Raw genomic sequence first — 18,351 nt, forward strand, 5'->3', positions numbered from 1 at the left:
CTGGCCCCTGGCCTCTTAAGTGAGATGGGCGCACAACCCCAGAGTCTGTCAAGACTGGCCCGTACGGGCAGGGGTACCTTTACCTTTACCTTGAGCGTGAAGAATGTTGGGCTATCCGAATACCAGGGAGAATTTACAATTTGGTTATAATTGTTTATAATCCAATATTATTTATTTGAAAAACAATGGGAATGGAGTTAGGCGTGAACACTAAGAGAAGAATAAGCCATTGTTTTGGTTACAGTTGCTTAGGTCAGGGGCAGGCGCCCTTCAGATCTGTTGTGAGACTCCCATCAGCCACAGCAGCCAATAAAAACATAAGAATAGCTTGCTGGATCAGGCCAAAGACCTCCAGCATCCTGGGGGAATGCTCCAATAGGAAACCTAGAAACAGGATTCCTGATCAAGAGCTTTCTCCCCTCCAGGGCTTTCCAGCAACTGGTATTCAGAAGCACTGCTGTCTCTGAGTGTGAAGGCAGAGCATAGCCATCCTGGCTAGCAGCCATTGATAGCCTCATCCTCCATGAATTAGTCCAATCCTCCTTTAAAGCCACCCAAATTGGTGGACATCACTGCCGTTGTGGCAGTGAGTTCCAGAGTTTAACTCAGTGGTTTTTAACCAGTGTGCTATGGTATCCTGGGGTGCCAAGAATAAGAATAAGATTTATACCCCGCCCATCTAACTGGGTTTCCCCTGCCACTCTGGGCAGCTTACAACATATCTAAAAACATAAGAAAAACATCAGCTCCCCGGGTGAATGATGCTGCTGGGGCTGGCCAGGGGGTGTTTCCCAGGCCCCTGCAGAGCAGTGTGATGAGGCGTCTGGTAGACCAGGGGCAGCAGCTGGGGCTGCCCAGAGGACTCCCAAGGAGAAGAGAGGAGGCGAGGGGAATACTGCATAAGGGAGGGTGAGAGGCTGCTGACTGCAGGCAAGGGGTGACATGACTGGGCTCCTGAGCCCCACAGCGGTGCCGCAGAAAGAATGTAGTTGCTAAAGGGAGCCGTGGACCCAAAAGGTTGAAAGCCTCTGGTTTAACTAGATACTGCATGAAGAAGTACTTTTTCTGTCCTGACTCATCCAAAGGCCAGGGATAATCAGGACTGGAATCCAACAGCATCTGAAGGACCACCAGCTTAGCCTGGGTGACAGAGATGCATGTTTATAGGACCTGCCCTGTTATTTCCATTGCAACTTAAAAAAAATGATTTTAGCACTGATTGTTTATTTTGTTCTAAGCTACCCTGGTATCTTATGGCGAAGGGTTGGTAAGAAATCCAGTTAATAGCAGTAACCCAAAACGCTGCACATTGAGCCATTGAGGTGATTCTGTAAGCAAAATGTCTGAGAAAGCCCCTGTCTCGGGGGTGGGGACACACAACACTCTAGCCTCCTTTGCTTTTACATTTAGATATATACTGTTGTTTCTTTTACAAAAAATCTTTTATTTAAAAACATTGCATTACAAAAACACTCAGAGGCAAATTATGAGCCAGCAAGACATCCTACCAGCGTACCTACAAATTGCAGCAATTGTCACTTGCTAGGATAAAACGCCACCCAAGTTGCAAGAACAGGTATGCTCAGCAGTTTAACAAGTGGCTAATGTGAGTGGTCAGAGGGAAGTAGCCAGATTGACAGAGCCATGTTGACACCACCAGCCTTTGTCAGGTAATGGACCCCCATGAGCTGAAGGATCTCCTACAGGGAGAACTGGAGGGCACACAGAGAACCTGTTCCAAGATCCAACCCCCCCAGCCCACCCCAGTTGAAATACAGCTACCAGGAACAATTTTTTTCTCACCTACCCAGGAAATACTATTGCAGGGCTTAATCTCAGCCATTACCTCTCAGGTACCTCCCCTGCTTTTCCAGGGTGATACATGACCCTATCTGCCAGCAATGCCCTTTTGCATTTTACCTGGGAGAAATCATAGAATCTTAGAGTTGGAAAGGGACCCAAGGGTCATCTAGTCCAACCCCCTGCAATGCAGCAATCTCAGCTAAAGCATCCATGACAGATGAGGAGATGCCCCCCTTTCCTACCACTGGGCCTTTGTAGGAGAGGGTGGGCACCCCTCCCCGATAAACCTGGCATGAAACCTGCTCCAGAAAGCCCCCTTGCTGCAGTGGCAGCTTAGAGGGAGTTTCAGACTGCAGAGACAGGGACTTCCCCTTGATACCTATGCTGTCTCTGCTTGAAGATAAAGTAATCCTCTCTTGCATGAAGCCCTGCAAAATGCTCTATCAGTGGCATCTCCAGGCAGGGCTAAGAAACCCCAAAGAGTGACTGCCTGTCACTAGATGATAATGAGCTAAACGGCCCAGTGGTCTGATTGAGAAGGAACACCTCTGTATACTGTTCTTCTACCGAAAGGTGCTTTCTGCTCTACAGGAAATTTGCTTTGCCGAAAACGCAATTATGGTGGAATCCTGGAGCGGCTTTGCTAAACTGGGTCCTCCTGCAAATGGTCCAGAGAGCATGTTGGTGTACACTGATGCTGCCACTCACCAATGGAGGAAATCACCCCTCCGTAACAGGGCAGCCTGGGCCCCACAGCCAGTTCTTCCATCCTCCAAGGAGATCAGTTTCCTGCCATTTGCTGCCTGCATGTCCCTGCGTGGTCCCATCATGACGGAGGGGGGTAATACGCTTGCAACGGCCTCTCTGTGGCACAAATGCGCATGGCCTGGTATGTGTGCAGCAAGAGGCAAGGGAAGCGGGACGTGAAGTACTGGACAAACCCGCGCGGGATGGCCCCCAGGGTTTCCTGGACGCTGCTGGGCAGTTCGTGGTAATGGTGTTTCTGTAGGGAAAATAATAATAATAATAATAATAATAATAATAATAATAATAATAATAATAATAATAATAATAATAATTTATTATTTATACCCCGCCCACTCTAGGCGGCTTCCAACAAAACACTAAAATACAACAACCTATTAAACATTAAAAGCTTCCCTAAACAGGGCTCCCTTCAGATGTCTTCTAAAAGTTTGGTAGTTATTTTTCTCTTTGACATCTGGTGGGAGGGCGTTCCACAGGGCAGATGCCACTACCAAGAAGGCCCTCTGCCTGGTTCCCTGTAGCTTTGCTTCTTGCAGCGAGGGAACCGCCAGAAGGCCCTCAGCACTGGACCTCAGTGTCCGGGCAGAACGATGGAGGTGGAGACGCTCCTTCAGATATACTGGACCGAGGCTGTTTAGGCTGGCTTTAAAGGTCAGCACCAACACTTTGAATTGTGCTCAGAAACGTACTGGGAGCCAGTGTAGATCTTTCAAGTCCGGTGTTATATGGTCTCTGCAGCCGCTCCCAATCACCAGTCTTGCTGCCGCATTCTGGATTAGTTGTAGTTTCCGGGTCACCTTCAAAGGTAGCCCCACATAGAGCGCATTGCAGTAGTCCAAGCGAGAGATAACCAGAGCATGCACCACTCTGGTGAGACAGTCTGCGGGCAGGTAGGGTCTCAGCCTGCATACCAGATGGAGCTGATAAACAGCTCCCCTGGACACAGAATTGACCTGTGTCTCCATGGACAGCTGTGAGTCCAGAATGACTCCCAGGCTGCGCACCTGGTCCTTCAGGGGCACAGTTACCCCATTCAGGACCAGGGAGTTCCCCCCCCCACACCTGCCTCCTGTCCCCCAAAAACAGTACTTCTGGATTCAACCTCAATCTGTTAGCCGCCATTCATCCTCCAACCACCTCCAGACACTCACACAGGACCTTCACTGGTTCCGATTTGAAAGAGAGGAAGAGCGGGGTATCATCCGCATACTGATGAACACCCAGCCCAAGAAAGGAAGTCAAGGGCCACCCATGGCGCATCGCACAGAACCACCGTGGAAAGGAGGCAGTAGGCTGGCTGTATGTTTGCACAGGCATATCCTTTGCACAGCTTCTAGTTCCACCTCCTGTTGGCCTCCTTGCTTTCTGCCCCACCAGCAACCACCGCTCTAGGGCAGGGACACACCTGGGTAATGGGGGAAAACACAAAGGTACCTTATTTCTCATGGCCCTCAGGAGATCACGCACCGAGTTGCCTTTGTACGTACGGAACTTCCTGAGGTCTGCAGGAGGGAAATGACACAGGTGAGCACCTTTGCAGCTGCTTTTCCAGGGGAATTTGATGTTCTGCGCGGTGGGTGGAGACTTTCTCCTGCCCCCTGTGGGTCAGAACCAGGGGGGGGAGGAACCCTAGAAGCAGAGCCTGTACCTGTCTGCAGGGGGATGGAGATATGCGTCCGCCAGTTGTCTCTCACCACCACTTGCCCTCTGGCCTCTAGTGCACGGACAACGGGCCCATCCACCGGCTCCTTTTCAATGCGGTCGCTGACATCCTAGATGCAGAGGAGTTTGCTAAAAGCCCCCTGAGCTTTGCAAGCACGGTGAAGCCAGCACTGGGAGGGTGCTGCACCTGTTGGATTTCTGCCTGGCTTGTACCCCCCAGCCCACCTTCTAGGACGCTCACCTGAAAGAACTGCAGCTGCTTCTCGTGGCTCCAGAAGAAGGGGTGCAGGAGGACCTGCATGGCCGACGGACGCAAACGGGGGTCACTGCTGATCATGGCTTCTATCAATTCCCGGCCGATGACATTGTCTGGGGTGGAAGGGGGCAGGCAGAAAGTGAGTTGGGCCCTTCCCATACATTCCTGGTTAAGCTTACAGTACCCATGCAAGATATCCCGGACATTATCAACGCTTTGCAGATGGGTGGGGCTGAGATTGAGAGCGACTTGCTTAAAGCCAGCTGCTGAGTCTGCAGAGCAGAGGCAAGGTTTGGATCAGGGACATCACGGTCTGTAGCTTCACCCTGATAGCTAGATCCATTCTCACCTGTCCTCCAGGTGAGCTTGGCTGCAAATGAAGCCTGCAGGGCAGAGGGTAGGTCAAACTGTCTCCATGCACAAAGGAGGAGGAGTCAGGGATGCTTCTCTCTGTTAGCAGATGTGCCCCCTGCCCACCTGCCCCACATAAGATAGTGGGTGGTGCTCCTTACCATGTGTCTCCTGTTGGAGATGCGCCAGCTGGTAGGCCCCGGTGAGGATGTTCGCCTGGCGGTGAAAGCCGTCTCCAAAGGGATGCTGCCCGCTGGACACGACATAATAAAATATGCAGCCAGCCGAGAAGATGTCCACTGCACTCGTCTGCCGGGGACAAAAGGAGTCCTGTGGGAAACTGCCTCTTTCTTTGCTGCCAAAGCCAGACCCTTTGCTTCCCCACCACCACCCATCCCAGGCCAGGTTAGGTCTCCAGGAGGCCTGTCGAATCCCCAACCTCCGCAGCAGAGAACCTCGTGATCCGCACGAGCTGTTTCACCCTGCCTGCATCGTAAACACAGGAGCCTGGGCAAGTGGACGCTACTCACGGGGTTCTCTTTTGGGTCCTCCCTCAGCACCTCGGGCGCAATCCACCCCTCGGTGCCCGGAATGCCGGAGCGGAGGCTGAAACTGCGCCGCCCCCTCTGCAGCTTCTTGCACAGGCCGAAGTCGGAGATGATGGCGCGGATCTTCCCGTGGCTGTTTGGGGCTGAGATCAGGATGTTGCAGGGCTTCAGGTCGCGGTGGACTGAGAAGACAAACAGAGTGTTGATCGAATGGAGTGGGGAGGCAGCTGGCCCTCTGGGTCCAGCCCCAGGTTCAGTCCCCAACAGCCTCTCTAAGTAGGTTTGGGAGAGACTCCTGCCGGAAATCCTGGAGAGCTACTGCTGCCGCCAGTCAGTGTAGACAATACTGAGTTAGGTGGACCAGGCAACTTTCTAGGTTCCTGTGCCCTTTGAGGGGTCACCTAGGAACACCACCACCTGTGTTCAGGTGTGCAGGTAGGAGGGTTTGCCCTTACCTATGTTGAGGGAGTGCAAATGAGCCAACCCAGACATGGTTTGATGCAGCAGCGAGACGGGATCCAGATTTTGCCGGTTGAAAGCGGGGCTCTCCACATACTAAGAGGGGGGAAAGAAAGACGGGGCAGAATGACTTCGCTGGGGAGGCAAGGTTTTGCCACCACCTGCCCAGTGGGCCCTGTGTGAATCATAAATATGTGATTAAACTTAGTCTCAGAAAGATAACCTTAAAGGCATTGCCCAACTCAGAGCACAGAGATGAACCCATTCCTTACAAACCAAACAAATAACATTTTGGAGGGACTCAAATTGCAGCCAGAGAACTTGAAAAAGCAAAACAAGCCATGTACTCACGGTTTCATCAAAGTTTACATTTCAGTATACAGACTTGGGTTTTTAAAAGGGACACCGCTTTTAACCTCTGCTCCCCTGCCCCATCCCCAATATTTTTGTTGGTAGGGCTACAAGTCAAAAAGTATACTGTTTCTAATATGGCCAGCAAGCAGGGTTTTCCTTTGTAATGTTAGCAAAAAGGAATCTTTTTGCCCAACATGGAGCTCAAACCCACAGCCCTGAGATAAAGAATCTCATGCTTTACCAACTGAGCTATCCAACCAGTGCAAGATGACACGTGTGTGTGTGTGGTTAAGTCCCCCAAGATACCATCACAAAAAGAGAACAGAAGGAGCCCATCCAACTGGCCTTGGGCAGTGGCAGCACCTCAGTTCTCATTACTCCAGAGGATGAATGGAGATGAAGATCCCATCACCCTGCTGTTTCTGTAGTGGGGCTACCTTTGAAGGTGACCCAGAAACTACAACTAATCCAGAATCCAGCTAGACTGGTGACTGGAAGTGGCCACCAAGACCATATAACACCAGTCCTGAAAAACGTATTGGCTTGCAGTACGTTTCCAAGCTGACCTTGAAAGCCCTAAATGGCCTCAGTCCAGTATACCTGAAGGAGCATCTCCACCCCCATCGTTCAGGCCGGAAACTGAGGTCCAGCTCCAAGGGCCTTCTAGCAGTTCCCTCACTGCGAGAAGTGATGCCACAGGGAACCAGGCAGAGGGCCTTCTCAGTAGTGGCACCCTCCCTGCGGAACGCCCTCCCATCAGATGTCAAGCAAATAAACAACTCTCTGACTTTTAGAAGACATCTGAAGGCCAGCCCCGTTTAGGGAAGTTTTTAATGTTTGATGTTTTATCTTCCTCCCTGCAGCTCACCTCCTGCAGCGTGGCAGAGCACAGCTCGATGGCGATGTAGTGGAACTGCCTGTCCATCTCTGTGCAGAAGTAGCGCACCACGTTGGGGTGTTCATCCGACTCGCGCAGCAGCTGCACCTCCCGATCCGCCAGGTGGATGCACTCAGGAAGCAGGCGCTTCACTGCCACTTGGCGCCCATCAAAGTGACCCCTGGCGAGGGAGAGGAAAGAAGTGGTCCATGGCTCAGCCAGCCAGGTTGGCTCAGCTGCGCCCAGTCAGTTGCACCTGGACCCCAGGGCTGGAAACTGCCAGGTGCAAGGACAGCTCCCTCTCTGGATATCTCCCTGGGCTCCAGGTGTCTTGGGAGGAAGCCTTCTTGGACATTGGTCTGCGCTTGCAGGTTGGACCACCCTCCTCCTCTCCTGCCAACACTCTCTCTCAATAAATCTCCCAACTGTCCTAGAAGGCAACACCTTTAGAGATGCACTGCTGAGCTCTTGCTCCCTCTCTGCTTGGAGATCAGTCACAGAGCAAAAGGAAATGGTAGGGAAATGGCCAGCACCTGCATTGCATGCAGAAAGTCCCTGGGTTCAATCCCCAGGTAGGGCTGGGAGACAATCCTGTCTGAAATCCTGGAGAGCTGCTGCCAGTCCGTGTAGACAATGCTGAGCTAGATGGACCAACGCTTTGGCTCAGGACATAGGAAGCTTATAAAGAGTCAGACCATTGCTCTACATAGCCCAGTATTGTTAACACTGACTGGCAGCAGCTCTCTAGGGTTTCAAGACAGGAGTCTCTCCCAGGCCTACCTGGAGCTGTTGGGGACTAAACCAAGATCCTTCTGCATGTCTTCTCTGCCACTGAGTTGCGGACCTTCCAGGAGAAGGCAGATCCTTCTGTTCCGGGTTCACCCAGGCACCTCTTACCTGAAGACAAAGGTGCCCCCTGCCCCACGGCCCAGGACATCTTTGGGATTGAAGGAGATCTTCCCCACCTGGATGGTTTCTAGGTCAGCACCCGCTGCGAGGAGAGAGGGAGAGGGAGAGTGGCTGATGCTCAGAAGGGCAGGCGGAGGCCACTCCAGGCTCAGAATGCCAGGTGTTGCCTGAATCCCACCTGGCTGAGGGAGCTCAGTACCCCCCCCCCCCGCAAAGCAAAATGAAAACCTTGGCTGCACCAGGACTTTGACAGCACCAACCTGGGCTGCTGCTTCTGAGAAGAAGACTCTGGCTCGTCTCCCCATCCGTCCATTCAGAAGAAGAAGAAGGGCCCAAACTCTGGTCTGGAGTTATTCCTGGTGAATCCCTGGAGGCTGTAGGAGTATGCTCCCCAGAGCTGTGACTGGCAGGGGACCGGCCCATCCCTTGCTCCTGCTGCAGGAGCTGCAACTTCTCCTCCAGCTGCTGGTGCAACAGCTGCTGACGCTGACGCTCTTGGTTCTGTTGCTGTTGCATTTGCTGGGTGGGAGGTAAGAATGAAACACACCAGCCATGTCTTTAGCCCCTTCCCTAGTATGGGAGTGGGAGGGCTGCCTGGATCCTGGGCTGCCTGGATCCTGCCACAGGCTACACAGGTATTGGGATTTGACCTCCGAGGCAGGATTTAGCATTCCAAAGTTTCTAGTCCTCATTGCTGTGCAGACAGCAGGTTCCCTTCCCAACATGGCGCAGGTGGCAGGTTAATATAAGAACATAATAAGAGCTCTGTTGGATCAGGCCAATGGCCCATCTAGACCAGTGTCCTGTTCTCACAGGGGCCACCAAGATGCCTGCGGGAAACCCACAAACAGGATTCAAGGACAAGAGCACTCTCTCCCCCTCCTGCAAGTGGTATCCAGAGCCATTAGTGCCTCTGACCATGGAGGTACAGCATAGCCCTCATGCCTAGTAGCCACCGAGAGATAGCCTTCAGGACTATGGATTTCCTTTAAAGCTATTGCCACTTCCTGCAGAAGTGAGTTCCATAGTTTAACAAAGAAGCACGTTCTTCTTTGAAGTCGAGGGCTGATCTCAGGGCAGAGAAGTGGGTGGCCTAGGCAGGACTAGAGAGCCAGGACTCACTGCTGGGGAGGGGGGTTGAACAGTACTTCCCAAAGCAGCCCCCAAAGGGGAAAAAGACCAAAGCCCACTCACCCAGAGAAGGAGGAAGAAGAGCCCCCCGCCCAGGAACACAGCAGCCACGCCAGCCGTCGCCAGCTCCAAGCGGCTGAACCCAGGGTAAATCTCCGTCTGCTCCATCTCCAAGCGGGGTTCTGCGCTGTGCCAGCTATCCTCATCATGTGGCCTCTGACTATGTGAGGCCAGGAACTGAAACAGGCAAATGCCATAAATAATAATAAACAAAACATACCCCTGTACCCAGACATTAGGCGCACAGACACCCTTGGCAAGGCTGCCTTCTGGAACGTCCCCTCTCGCCATCCAGACCCCCACCCTGTCCAAGCACACACACTCTATTCTCTATCGCAGAAGCAGCTTTAGCACACACACACACCACCCTTGCTCCACTCACATCGTCAAAGAGGGTCCTGGGAGAGGAACTGTGGGACAGGATGAACTCTGGGCTCCTCCGCAGAGTCTGAGGGAAAGCCCTCAGCATGGTGGTGTGGACCACGGGTGGCAATTCATGGTGCCCTGCGGGGAAATAAAACATTCTGCTTTATTTGTGGTTCTGCAGGTATAGGTAAAAAGGTAAAGGACCCCTGGATGGTTAAGTCCGGTCAAAGGTGACTATGGGGTTACGGCGCTCATCTCACTTTCAGGCCGAGGGAGCTGGCGTTTGTCCGCAGACAGCTTTCCAGTTCTTGTGGCCAGAATGACTAAACCGCTTCTGGCGCAATGGGACACCGTGACAGAAACCAGAGCGCATGGAAACACCGTTTACCTTCCCGCCACAGTGGTACCTATTTATCTACTTGCACTGGTGTGCTTTTGAACTGCTAGGTTGGCAGGAGCTGGGACAGAGCAACGGGAGCTCACCCCGTTGTGCGGATTTGAACCGCCAACCTTCTGATCCGCAAGCCAATCTGCAATGCTTGCCCAATGGAGTCACGTTGCTGCTGCTTGAGGGGGCATCCTGGAGCCATAGCAGTGGTTCCCAAAGTGGGAGGTATCATCCCTTCCCCATTTCTTTTGTATGCAGAGCAAAATTTTTAAAAAGGGGCCAAAGCTTCATAATGGCGTGTGTAAGTCTGTCTGTCTGTCTGTCTGCTAGGGAGGAAGGGGACTCACCTATCAGCAGCCACTGGCTATGAGGGATGGTGATGCTGCCCTGTGGGTACTTGACGCTCGTGCTGGGCGTGATCTCGCACTCGCCAGACTTCTGGATCGTCACGTCTTCCGTGGTGGGGCCACTGCTGCGGGCCAGTGTCAGCCCCTGAGGCTGTAGTAGGCGGGGACACACAAAAAAGTTCTGTGAGCACTCTGCTCCTCCTCCTCCACCTGCCCAGGGCCACCCAAGGGGTGAAGAGGGCACTCACAACAAGAGCTGTGCCCTCGTGCACCAAGGACGTCAAGGCGTAGAAACCTGCAGCGTACTTGCCCACGTACAGTGTTGGCCTAGAAAATTGGGGAGTGGGGTGGAGAGGGTGCACATCAGTCACACCGTAGGGCAAAGCTCAACATTCTAGCAGAGAACTGCCAGCACAACCTGAGCAGTCTCGCGCTTGCTGCGGATTAAGCCTGCGGAACTCACTGCCACAGGACACCCCACCCCCCAATACCCACAGCAGCCGAGTCTTGGCGGTGAAGTCCTTGGTGGATTGGTAGTTCCAGTGGATGAAGAAATGAGTGTCTTGGGAGCGCAGGACAAGGTAGCGCAGACTCTCCACAGCAACGTTGAGGTAGGGCATCCGCCGCAAGGTGTCCTGGCGCCAGGTGTACATGCCAACCACAGGGGAGCCATAGTCCTGCATCCACAGCACCTGCCCACTCTCCTTGCCAACCGTCACCAGCAGGCCGTCTCCGCTAGAGGCAAAGTGGGCCATTTCTGGGCAGAGGGTGAAGGTTAAGGAAAACCAGTAAGTGGCTTCGCTGAACAATGTTATCTCGCTTTCCAGAGGGGTAGTTCCTGGTGCATCTGGTAAAATGGCCTGCGGTCTGTGCCCATTTATGATGTAAGAAGAAAAGGTTGTCTTAAATGGGCCACAAGACTCTATGTTGCATACCCTCCAAGTGTCCTGACTTTCCAGGGACAGCCCTGGAATTATGAAAGCAATCCCAGCTTCTGATTTGATCCAAGAATATCCCTATTTCCCTCCTCCCAGCAACGCTGCCACTGAGCTCCGGGAAGAGGATGAACCAGAGCTTGCCCTGCGCGATGGCCGCAACAGCTGTGAGGAAGCATCCCACTGCCTCTCCATGGCTGCTGCTGCCAGCCTCTTCCCTTGGGTAGCTTGTAGCGGTTGCTGGAGAGCAGGCAAGGAGAAGGAGGAGAGGTTGCTGTCACTGAGGCCCAGCCCAGCATGATGCCCCAGCTCAGAGGGGCAGGCAGAGGGCAGGCCCACCCTGGGTGGGAAGAAAGGGGGAGCAGAGTGCAAGGAGTCTTGATTTTTTTTTTTTATTAAATGCTTTGTGCATCCGCATCTAATCTCACCCCTTTAAAAAAATTATGCACTCGTGTGTCTTTCTCTTTTTGTAAATCTACCAAACACTAAAATCAAATAAAAACGGGGTTAATGGGTTTTCTTAGGATGGTGGAGGGCGTGTGAGCTGTGTCCCATTGGTGCTGTGGTGGTGGAAATGCTGGGGGCGTGCAGGATAAAAAAAGGGGGTTGAGGAGGGTCACTTGTGGGGCACTTGAAGCAATGCCAACCTTCTCTTTGCAAACCCAGCTGCGAAAGAAAGTTGAGGGTGGGGTGGAGTGTGGGGGGAGTTATGGGTGGGGGGAGCTGCACCCCCTAGATCCACAAAAATTATTGAAAAGCATAGAAAGTAGTCAGTTAGCTGAGGTTCTGCCTCCCCCAGCAGAAGCCTCCCTCCCTCCAATGAAAGCCTGCCACCTGCAATGTCCTCTTTTTGGGGTATACAGTGGACGCTTGGGTTATGAACGTAATCCATGCGGGATACACGTTTGCAACCCGCAGTGTCTGCAACCTGCAGCGGCACATCTGTGCATGCACGGGTTGCGATTCGGCACTTCTGCGCATGCGCAAAACGCGATTTAGCACTTCTGCGCATGTGCGACTGCCGAAACCCGGAAGTAACCCATTCCAGTACTTCCGTGTTTTGGTGGTCCGCAACCAAAAAAATGCAACCTGAAGCATCTGTAACCCAAGGTATGACTGTATTTACTCATGGTTTCCCCCAAAAAGCTCAAAAACTTGGGGGGAAGGGGTGATATTCTAAAAGAAGCTCAACAACTTTGGCTACTCCCCTAAAAATCCTGGCTACGCCCATGGATGGACCCACATCACCTGCCCAGCCAAGGCCCTTCTCTTTTGCCTTTCCAGTTACCCACCGTAGTCATTGTTCTGGTCCTGAAACGGGACAGAGTACTCAAGGTAGGTGGCATTCCAGCGCAGGTGGCGGGACTTGGTGTCATACATGGTGATGATGTACTCTGCAGGCGGAAAATACCTGGTGTGGTCACAGAGCCTGTCACATCCCACCCACTTCCAGGAGCAAGGCACATTCAAGGCCTGCATGTTCTTGACTGCCCCAGCATTGGGCAAATGGTGTGGATATCTGCTTCCTGTGGGATTCTGCTCAGGAGCCAAGAAGGGAGTTCCTGCTCCCTCCTGCAATAAACTATTACGTTTACAAGCCAAAAAGGGAACCCAGACTTACGAGTGCGTCCAATGTAGAGCAGTGGAGTTTGGGGGCACAGACCATCCCAAGCCTCGGTAGACAGTGTGGTCTGCTTCTTCCCAGATGCTGGATCCACGACAAACCACGTGTCCTCTTTTTTCCCTGGGGAAATTGCAGTGGGGAGAGGGATTTTTGCTTGGTACCCATTGCAGGTAAAGGTAAAGGGACCCCTGACCATTAGGTCAGTCGTGGCCGACTCTGGGGTTGCGGCGCTCATCTTGCTTTACTGGCCGAGGGAGCAGGCATACAGCTTCTGGGTCATGTGGCCAGCATGACTAAGCCGCTTCTGGCGAACCAGAGCAGCGCACAGAAATGCCGTTTACCTTCCCGCTGGAGTGGTACCTATTTATCTACTTGCACTTTGACATGCTTTCGAATTGCTAGGTTGGCAGGAGCAGGGACCAGCCATCCCATAAATGGGTGGGTGGCACTATCGGCATAATCCGCCTCATTATATCTGAATGTGCACAGTGGTCCACACAAGCTCATGCCTTATTTCTAAACTGAGAAGGGCTGGGGATCAAATCTCCTTCTCACTTAAGAAATCTATTTGTTTATTTCAGTGGTTCCTGAATTTTTCTGGGCTACTGCCCCCTTGGTTCCCTAAACTCACCCCCTATGCCTCCTACGCTGCAGTATAAAAAGCATTATTCAGAATAGTGGTTTGCATAACCCACCAAGGAAGATAACAACACAATAAAATTCAAAACAGGACCCATTAATGGCACATTGATTCAAAATCCAGTTAAAACCGATTTGTTTAATTAATTCAAGAAAACCTGATGAGTTTGATCCAGTAATGCCGGTTTTTCAAAGTGTGAAAAGTGCACCTGTCTGCCACCCCCTTGTCTCTCAGCTCCACCCCCCAGATAATCCCACCCCCACTGGATTTTATTTGAAAAAACTGTGTACACCACTTCATTGTAAATAAAACCTCTAGGATGATTGTTCTTCTGGCTCCCTACAGTCCTTCATTGGTGAGGGAAAGGAACGCCACACGTACTCAGAGGCACTCTGATTCAAAATGCAAACAGGCGCCTAATACCCTCTGCTTCACATACTTGCTCGGCCATCCAGAAACTAACTAGGATCCTAATTGTTGCGTAAGTTGACTGTTGTTGCTTTAGTTCTCTGCACACCACTTAGAGATATATCTTATATATTAAGTAGTACAGAATTTTTAGTAGTTATCATCATCATCATTCCCTGACTCACAGCTGCCCCCCACACCCCACCAGCTTATACCTGTGTAGAGAATCCCATCGGAGCTTCGGCAAGGAGAAGACTGGACCAGCTCAGGGATGGTGAAAGGCAGCTTCTGTAGCAGAGACAGATGGGCTAAAAGTAAAAAATGCAGCCCAGGGCCACCTCCCCTTACTTTGAGGGGGCCCTCCTGTGCTAGAGAGCCAGCCTGCCTCCCCTAGAGCCACCCAGCCTCCCTCTACTGCTCCCAGGCCACTCACCATAAGGCCTTCCTTGTTCTTGCCTCCCAGGACATACAAGCTGCCATCATTTGGGTCTGGAAGAAATGCTGGCCTGAGCCAGGAACACAGGCGAAAGACAACAGCTGCTCAGTTGCTGCTGCTACTCTTCCTCTGGGCAAAAGTGCTCCCTGCCTCTCAGGGCAAGTGGCTACTTTGCTACGCTCAGAATTACAACTCAGGGGATCCACACGCACCCCTCCACCGATTCACATACCACCAGCCAGCAGGCAATGCATCCCGGAGCCCTCTGCCAGCACCCCAGTCTGAACTTGGTACCCAGAGCAGAATTTGGCATAGGGAAAAGCTCAAAATTCTTGCTTTTCCATTCATTCATTCATTTTAAAAATCCCAACATTTGTGCAGATTTCACAGAGCTGATTCTCACAGCTGTTGTCTGGACCCCTGGAGCAGTAACTGCTCTCTTATTTTCCCTGATGGTTTAAGTACCATTTCCAAACCTTTTGCCCCACCTCTCTGTCTCTTTCTTTTGCCTCTGACACCAGGGGTGGGGAACCTCATGCCCAGGGGCCAAATGTGGCCTCCCAAGCCTCTCCATCCCACTCTCCCCAGGCCACACCTCCTATCCCAAGGCCACACCCCCACCAGCCCTGCTTCCCACTCTTCCTTACCAGACTTGAACCCTGATAATGCCTTTCCCTTGCCTGGATGGAAGATAGAATGGTGTGAGTGTGTAGCAACTAACCTGGTGCCCAGAGGTGAAATCTGCATTTCTTGCCATGCCCACTCATGCCTATGGCTCTGCCCACCACAGAAGAGCATCTGCCAGAGGGTTGCCCCAAAGGGAAAATGGCTTTTGGGCTGAAAAGGGTTCCTTATTTTTGTCCTACAACATCTGGGACTGCATCTTGGAAATGGGCCAGGCAGGTGGGATGTACAAACAAACTACATCTGGGTTACTCTTAGGGCATGGAAAGAGGACGCTTTTGGCTGTCACCTCCAGGCAAAACTGGGAACCCATCTGGCTGGCTTGCTGAAGCCCTTGGGAGTCAGGCTGTGGATTGGGAAGACAGCTGTTCCTCCCAAGGGGAAAGCCCTTTTCCTCCAGGAGGCTACACTCACTCTGCCACGTAATCCGGCACCTGCAGAGGTGGATCTGGAAGGAGAAAGTGGAGGGGTGCTTACTCAGATTATTATTATTATTATTATTATTATTATTATTATTATTATTATTAAGCCCTGCAAGGTGAAAGGCACCTAGCCAGTGCCAAACCCCAACCCAGCACCATGGGTTTCTGCTGCTACTCACCATCCTTCAGGGTCCACTTGACATCTCCTGTCTTTCTGCTCACTGCGTGGAGGTTCCCGTCAAGGGTTGACACAAAGAGCAGCGTTTCTGCAACAGTGGGTGTGCTGCCAGCAAGACACTGGGGGGTGGGGGCAGGCCAGGAAGAGATGAAGCGGGGTGAGTTTGGAACACAGAGCCACAGCAAGGTCCTTTTCCTGCCTTCTTCTGCACAGTCGCTCCAGAGGGTGGTCCTGTGCTGCCAGCTTCCACCTCTTCCTTACTATCAGGGTTACCCTAGTAGAACTCAGCAGCCCCATCTCAACAGGCGCCAGACAGCACTGCAGAGCCAACTAGGTGGCTGACTCAGTGCATGGTGGTAGGCTGGACCAGATGACCCTTTGGGTCCCTTCCAGCTCTTCTGTGATTCTACGACTCAGTCTAAGGCAGCTCAAGCGAAGGACCTCTGCTCAGGAGCAGAACATGTGCTTGGCATGCAGAATCTCCCAGGTTCAGCTCCCTCATGGCATCTGCAGGAAGGGCTGGGGAAAGTCTTCCCCTGAGACCTGCTGCTGCTGCCAGTCAGTGTAGGCAGTCCTGAACTAGATGGACCAATGGTCTTCTCGAAACTTGATTTGAGTGTCTTGGTGGTCCTGCCTGCAGCCTCCAACCTTGGCAGCAGAGCCTTCCCAGGTAAAAGAGAGGACCTAGTTTTGCCAGCCAAAACGGGGAGTGGGGAGGAAAGGGGACCCTGTGGGGAGCATCGGATGGGACCCAGTGATCACATCCACCCCATATTTCTGAAGCCCTCCTATGCCACTCAGAGAGGTATGGAGCACAGTTAAGCCATGGAACCTGCTCCTGCAGATGGGCTTTAAAAGAGAATGGCATAGATGGCTTTAAAGAGGATTGGAGAAATCCATGGAGGGCTATCAATGGCTAGTAGCCAGAGTGGCTATTCTCAGCCTCCTTGGTCAGAGGCAGCAATGCTTCAGCTGCTGGAAAGCACAGGAGGGGAGAGGCCCCTTGTGCTGGGCTCCTGCTTAGGGGTTTCCCATTGGGGCATTTGGTTGGCCCCTGTGAGAACAAGAGGCTGGACTAAATGCGCCATGGGCTGATCCGGAAGGCTTACTCCCAAGATACCTGAAGAAAGGAGTTCCCACGCTTTCTCGGGGAAAGGAACAATAACGCTCGAAGTGGTTTGTGTGTGTGACATTCGCCCACCCCACGACCCCGCGTCCGGGTCTGCCAGAGAAACCCCTGCAGCAGGGGACCTGCCACATTCGGGCGCATTCCTGGAGGGCAACAGCCGGACTTGTGCCAGCTCACCTGCTGCGCCCGCCCGCCAACTCCAGCCGGGCGCACCCTTTGGGCAAACAGCTTAGCAAACACGGCGGTGGAGGGGAAAGTGAGAGTCTTCCTTCTCCTCCTGCTCCTCCTCCTCCTCGGGACCAGGAGGAGAAAGCCAGCCTTCTCCTCAGCCCCCCACCCTGCTGTCTGAAAGCGCCCCCATTTCCACGCCCCCTTTTCTTTTTGTCCTCGCGAAGGACTAGCGCCTTGGCGGGGCCGGCATCATGCTCTGCTTCAGGAAAAGAAGACTTAGGGGAGCAGGAAAGAAAGCCATCTCCTCTTGTTTTCAAGGGCTCCGGGACTCAGGAGAGCGCTGAATGGTGGTTTTTTTTTGGGGGGGGTGTGTGGATTGCTCCGCGGGCTTCCAAGTTGGCAGAGTCAGCCCAAGGCGGGGAGAGGGCGGTCTGTCCCAACGCCCTACAGGGGGGAAGCCTTGGGCATCCCGACAGCATCTCCCACCAGCCCTGGGCTTAGGATCCGCTCCACTCCTGCAGCCGGGCTCGGCTGGGGCTGGTGGGCATCACATCTTAGGAGGCGACACCCCACGCCCCACACAGCCTTACCTGGGCTAGCAGGGCGCCGAGGAGGAGGAGGAGGAGCAGACGCGATCCGCGGGTGCCCCGTCGGGGCTGTTGCTCCGGAGAGTGGCGCATGACTGCTCTTGCCGCGGGTTCCGGGCATCCTCCTCCTCATTTGTTCCAGGGGCCGCGACTACAGCCGAGACCCCCGCAAGCCCGACGCCCCGGCTCCATTCCGGCAGGTTCCGCGCAGGGAGGAGCCGGACCTGCCACGCTACCGCCTTCCCGGGCGCTGCTGCCCCACCTGGCACACGCCTCCGCCCCAGATCCGGGTCCCTGCCCTGCCCTGCCGGCACCAACAGCCAGGAGGACGGGGCTCGCTGATTTCCCCTTCCCAAGCACTCCCCCCCCCCACCGCCAGTAGAATAGGCACTCTGCACGGGCCCAGAGGCACACAGAGGATTTCAATTCTTTATGAGGATGGCTGCTTTTGCAAACACACGTGCATGTGTGTATGAGAGATAGAGATTCCCACTTCTGAGGGTCAGGGCTTTCCATTGCTGAGACCTAGCCAGAACCAGGAAGTGGGACATGCTGGGCAGGGTGGTAAGGAAGGCTGCTGGCACTAATGAAGAGAGCAGAAGGAAGCAAAGGCAACAACTGAGCATATACAAAGTGCAGAGTGAACATGTGCAAAGAGCCCTTCCTTTTTTGAGTTTGGAAAAAAGAACAGCCCTTTCCCCAATTCCAGAACCCCTCCTCAAATGGCATTTTGAACTCCAGATCCCCTTCCCAGTGAAAGTAAAGAAAGCTGGGTTATGAGCTGGCAGTGCTGCTCTCACACACCTTTTCAGATACAGCCTTGAAACCACAATCTGCCCACAGATCTCACTAGCAGGA

At 53.0% G+C, this 18,351-nt stretch overlaps 1 protein-coding gene across 3 annotated transcripts; it reads right to left on the bottom strand.

Moving 5' to 3' along the window:
• Positions 1–1,420: 1,420 nt before the first annotated feature.
• On the bottom strand, positions 1,421–17,765 carry ERN2 (endoplasmic reticulum to nucleus signaling 2). 3 transcript variants are annotated; one of them, XM_081889011.1, is made up of 22 exons: positions 17,497–17,762; positions 15,608–15,725; positions 15,421–15,454; positions 14,320–14,392; positions 14,102–14,174; positions 12,836–12,958; positions 12,507–12,608; positions 10,775–11,036; positions 10,528–10,606; positions 10,280–10,430; positions 9,561–9,682; positions 9,182–9,355; positions 8,248–8,506; positions 7,976–8,069; positions 7,070–7,259; positions 5,844–5,943; positions 5,371–5,570; positions 5,002–5,149; positions 4,475–4,602; positions 4,220–4,343; positions 4,006–4,073; positions 1,421–2,806 (listed from the first exon to the last, which is right to left on the bottom strand). In XM_081889011.1, exons 1-22 carry the CDS (start codon positions 17,584–17,586, stop codon positions 2,630–2,632), a joined length of 2,889 nt encoding a protein of 962 aa, XP_081745137.1. In that variant the 5' UTR covers positions 17,587–17,762; the 3' UTR covers positions 1,421–2,629. The 3 variants fall into 3 exon arrangements, with proteins under 3 accessions (XP_081745137.1, XP_081745138.1, XP_081745139.1); XM_081889012.1 differs by lacking the exon at positions 17,497–17,762 and having other exon boundaries at positions 14,320–14,423; positions 15,608–15,730; XM_081889013.1 differs by lacking the exon at positions 4,220–4,343 and having other exon boundaries at positions 2,679–2,806; positions 17,497–17,765.
• Between the last annotated feature and the right edge of the window lie 586 nt (positions 17,766–18,351).

This window comes from Podarcis melisellensis (assembly GCF_964234715.1).
Source record: "Podarcis melisellensis genome assembly, chromosome: 14".
NCBI lineage: Eukaryota > Metazoa > Chordata > Lepidosauria > Squamata > Lacertidae > Podarcis > Podarcis melisellensis.

Excerpts from the sequence above, each read along its gene's own strand:
- ERN2 (XM_081889011.1), bottom strand. The coding sequence starts at position 17,586 with ATGCGCCACTCTCCGGAGCAACAGCCCCGACGGGGCACCCGCGGATCG. Across the intron at positions 15,455-15,607 it reads CAAGTGGACCCTGAAGGATG|ATCCACCTCTGCAGGTGCCG; the intron begins GTGAGTAGCAGC and ends TTCTCCTTCCAG. Across the intron at positions 5,571-5,843 it reads TTTGCACTCCCTCAACATAG|TCCACCGCGACCTGAAGCCC; the intron begins GTAAGGGCAAAC and ends TTGTCTTCTCAG.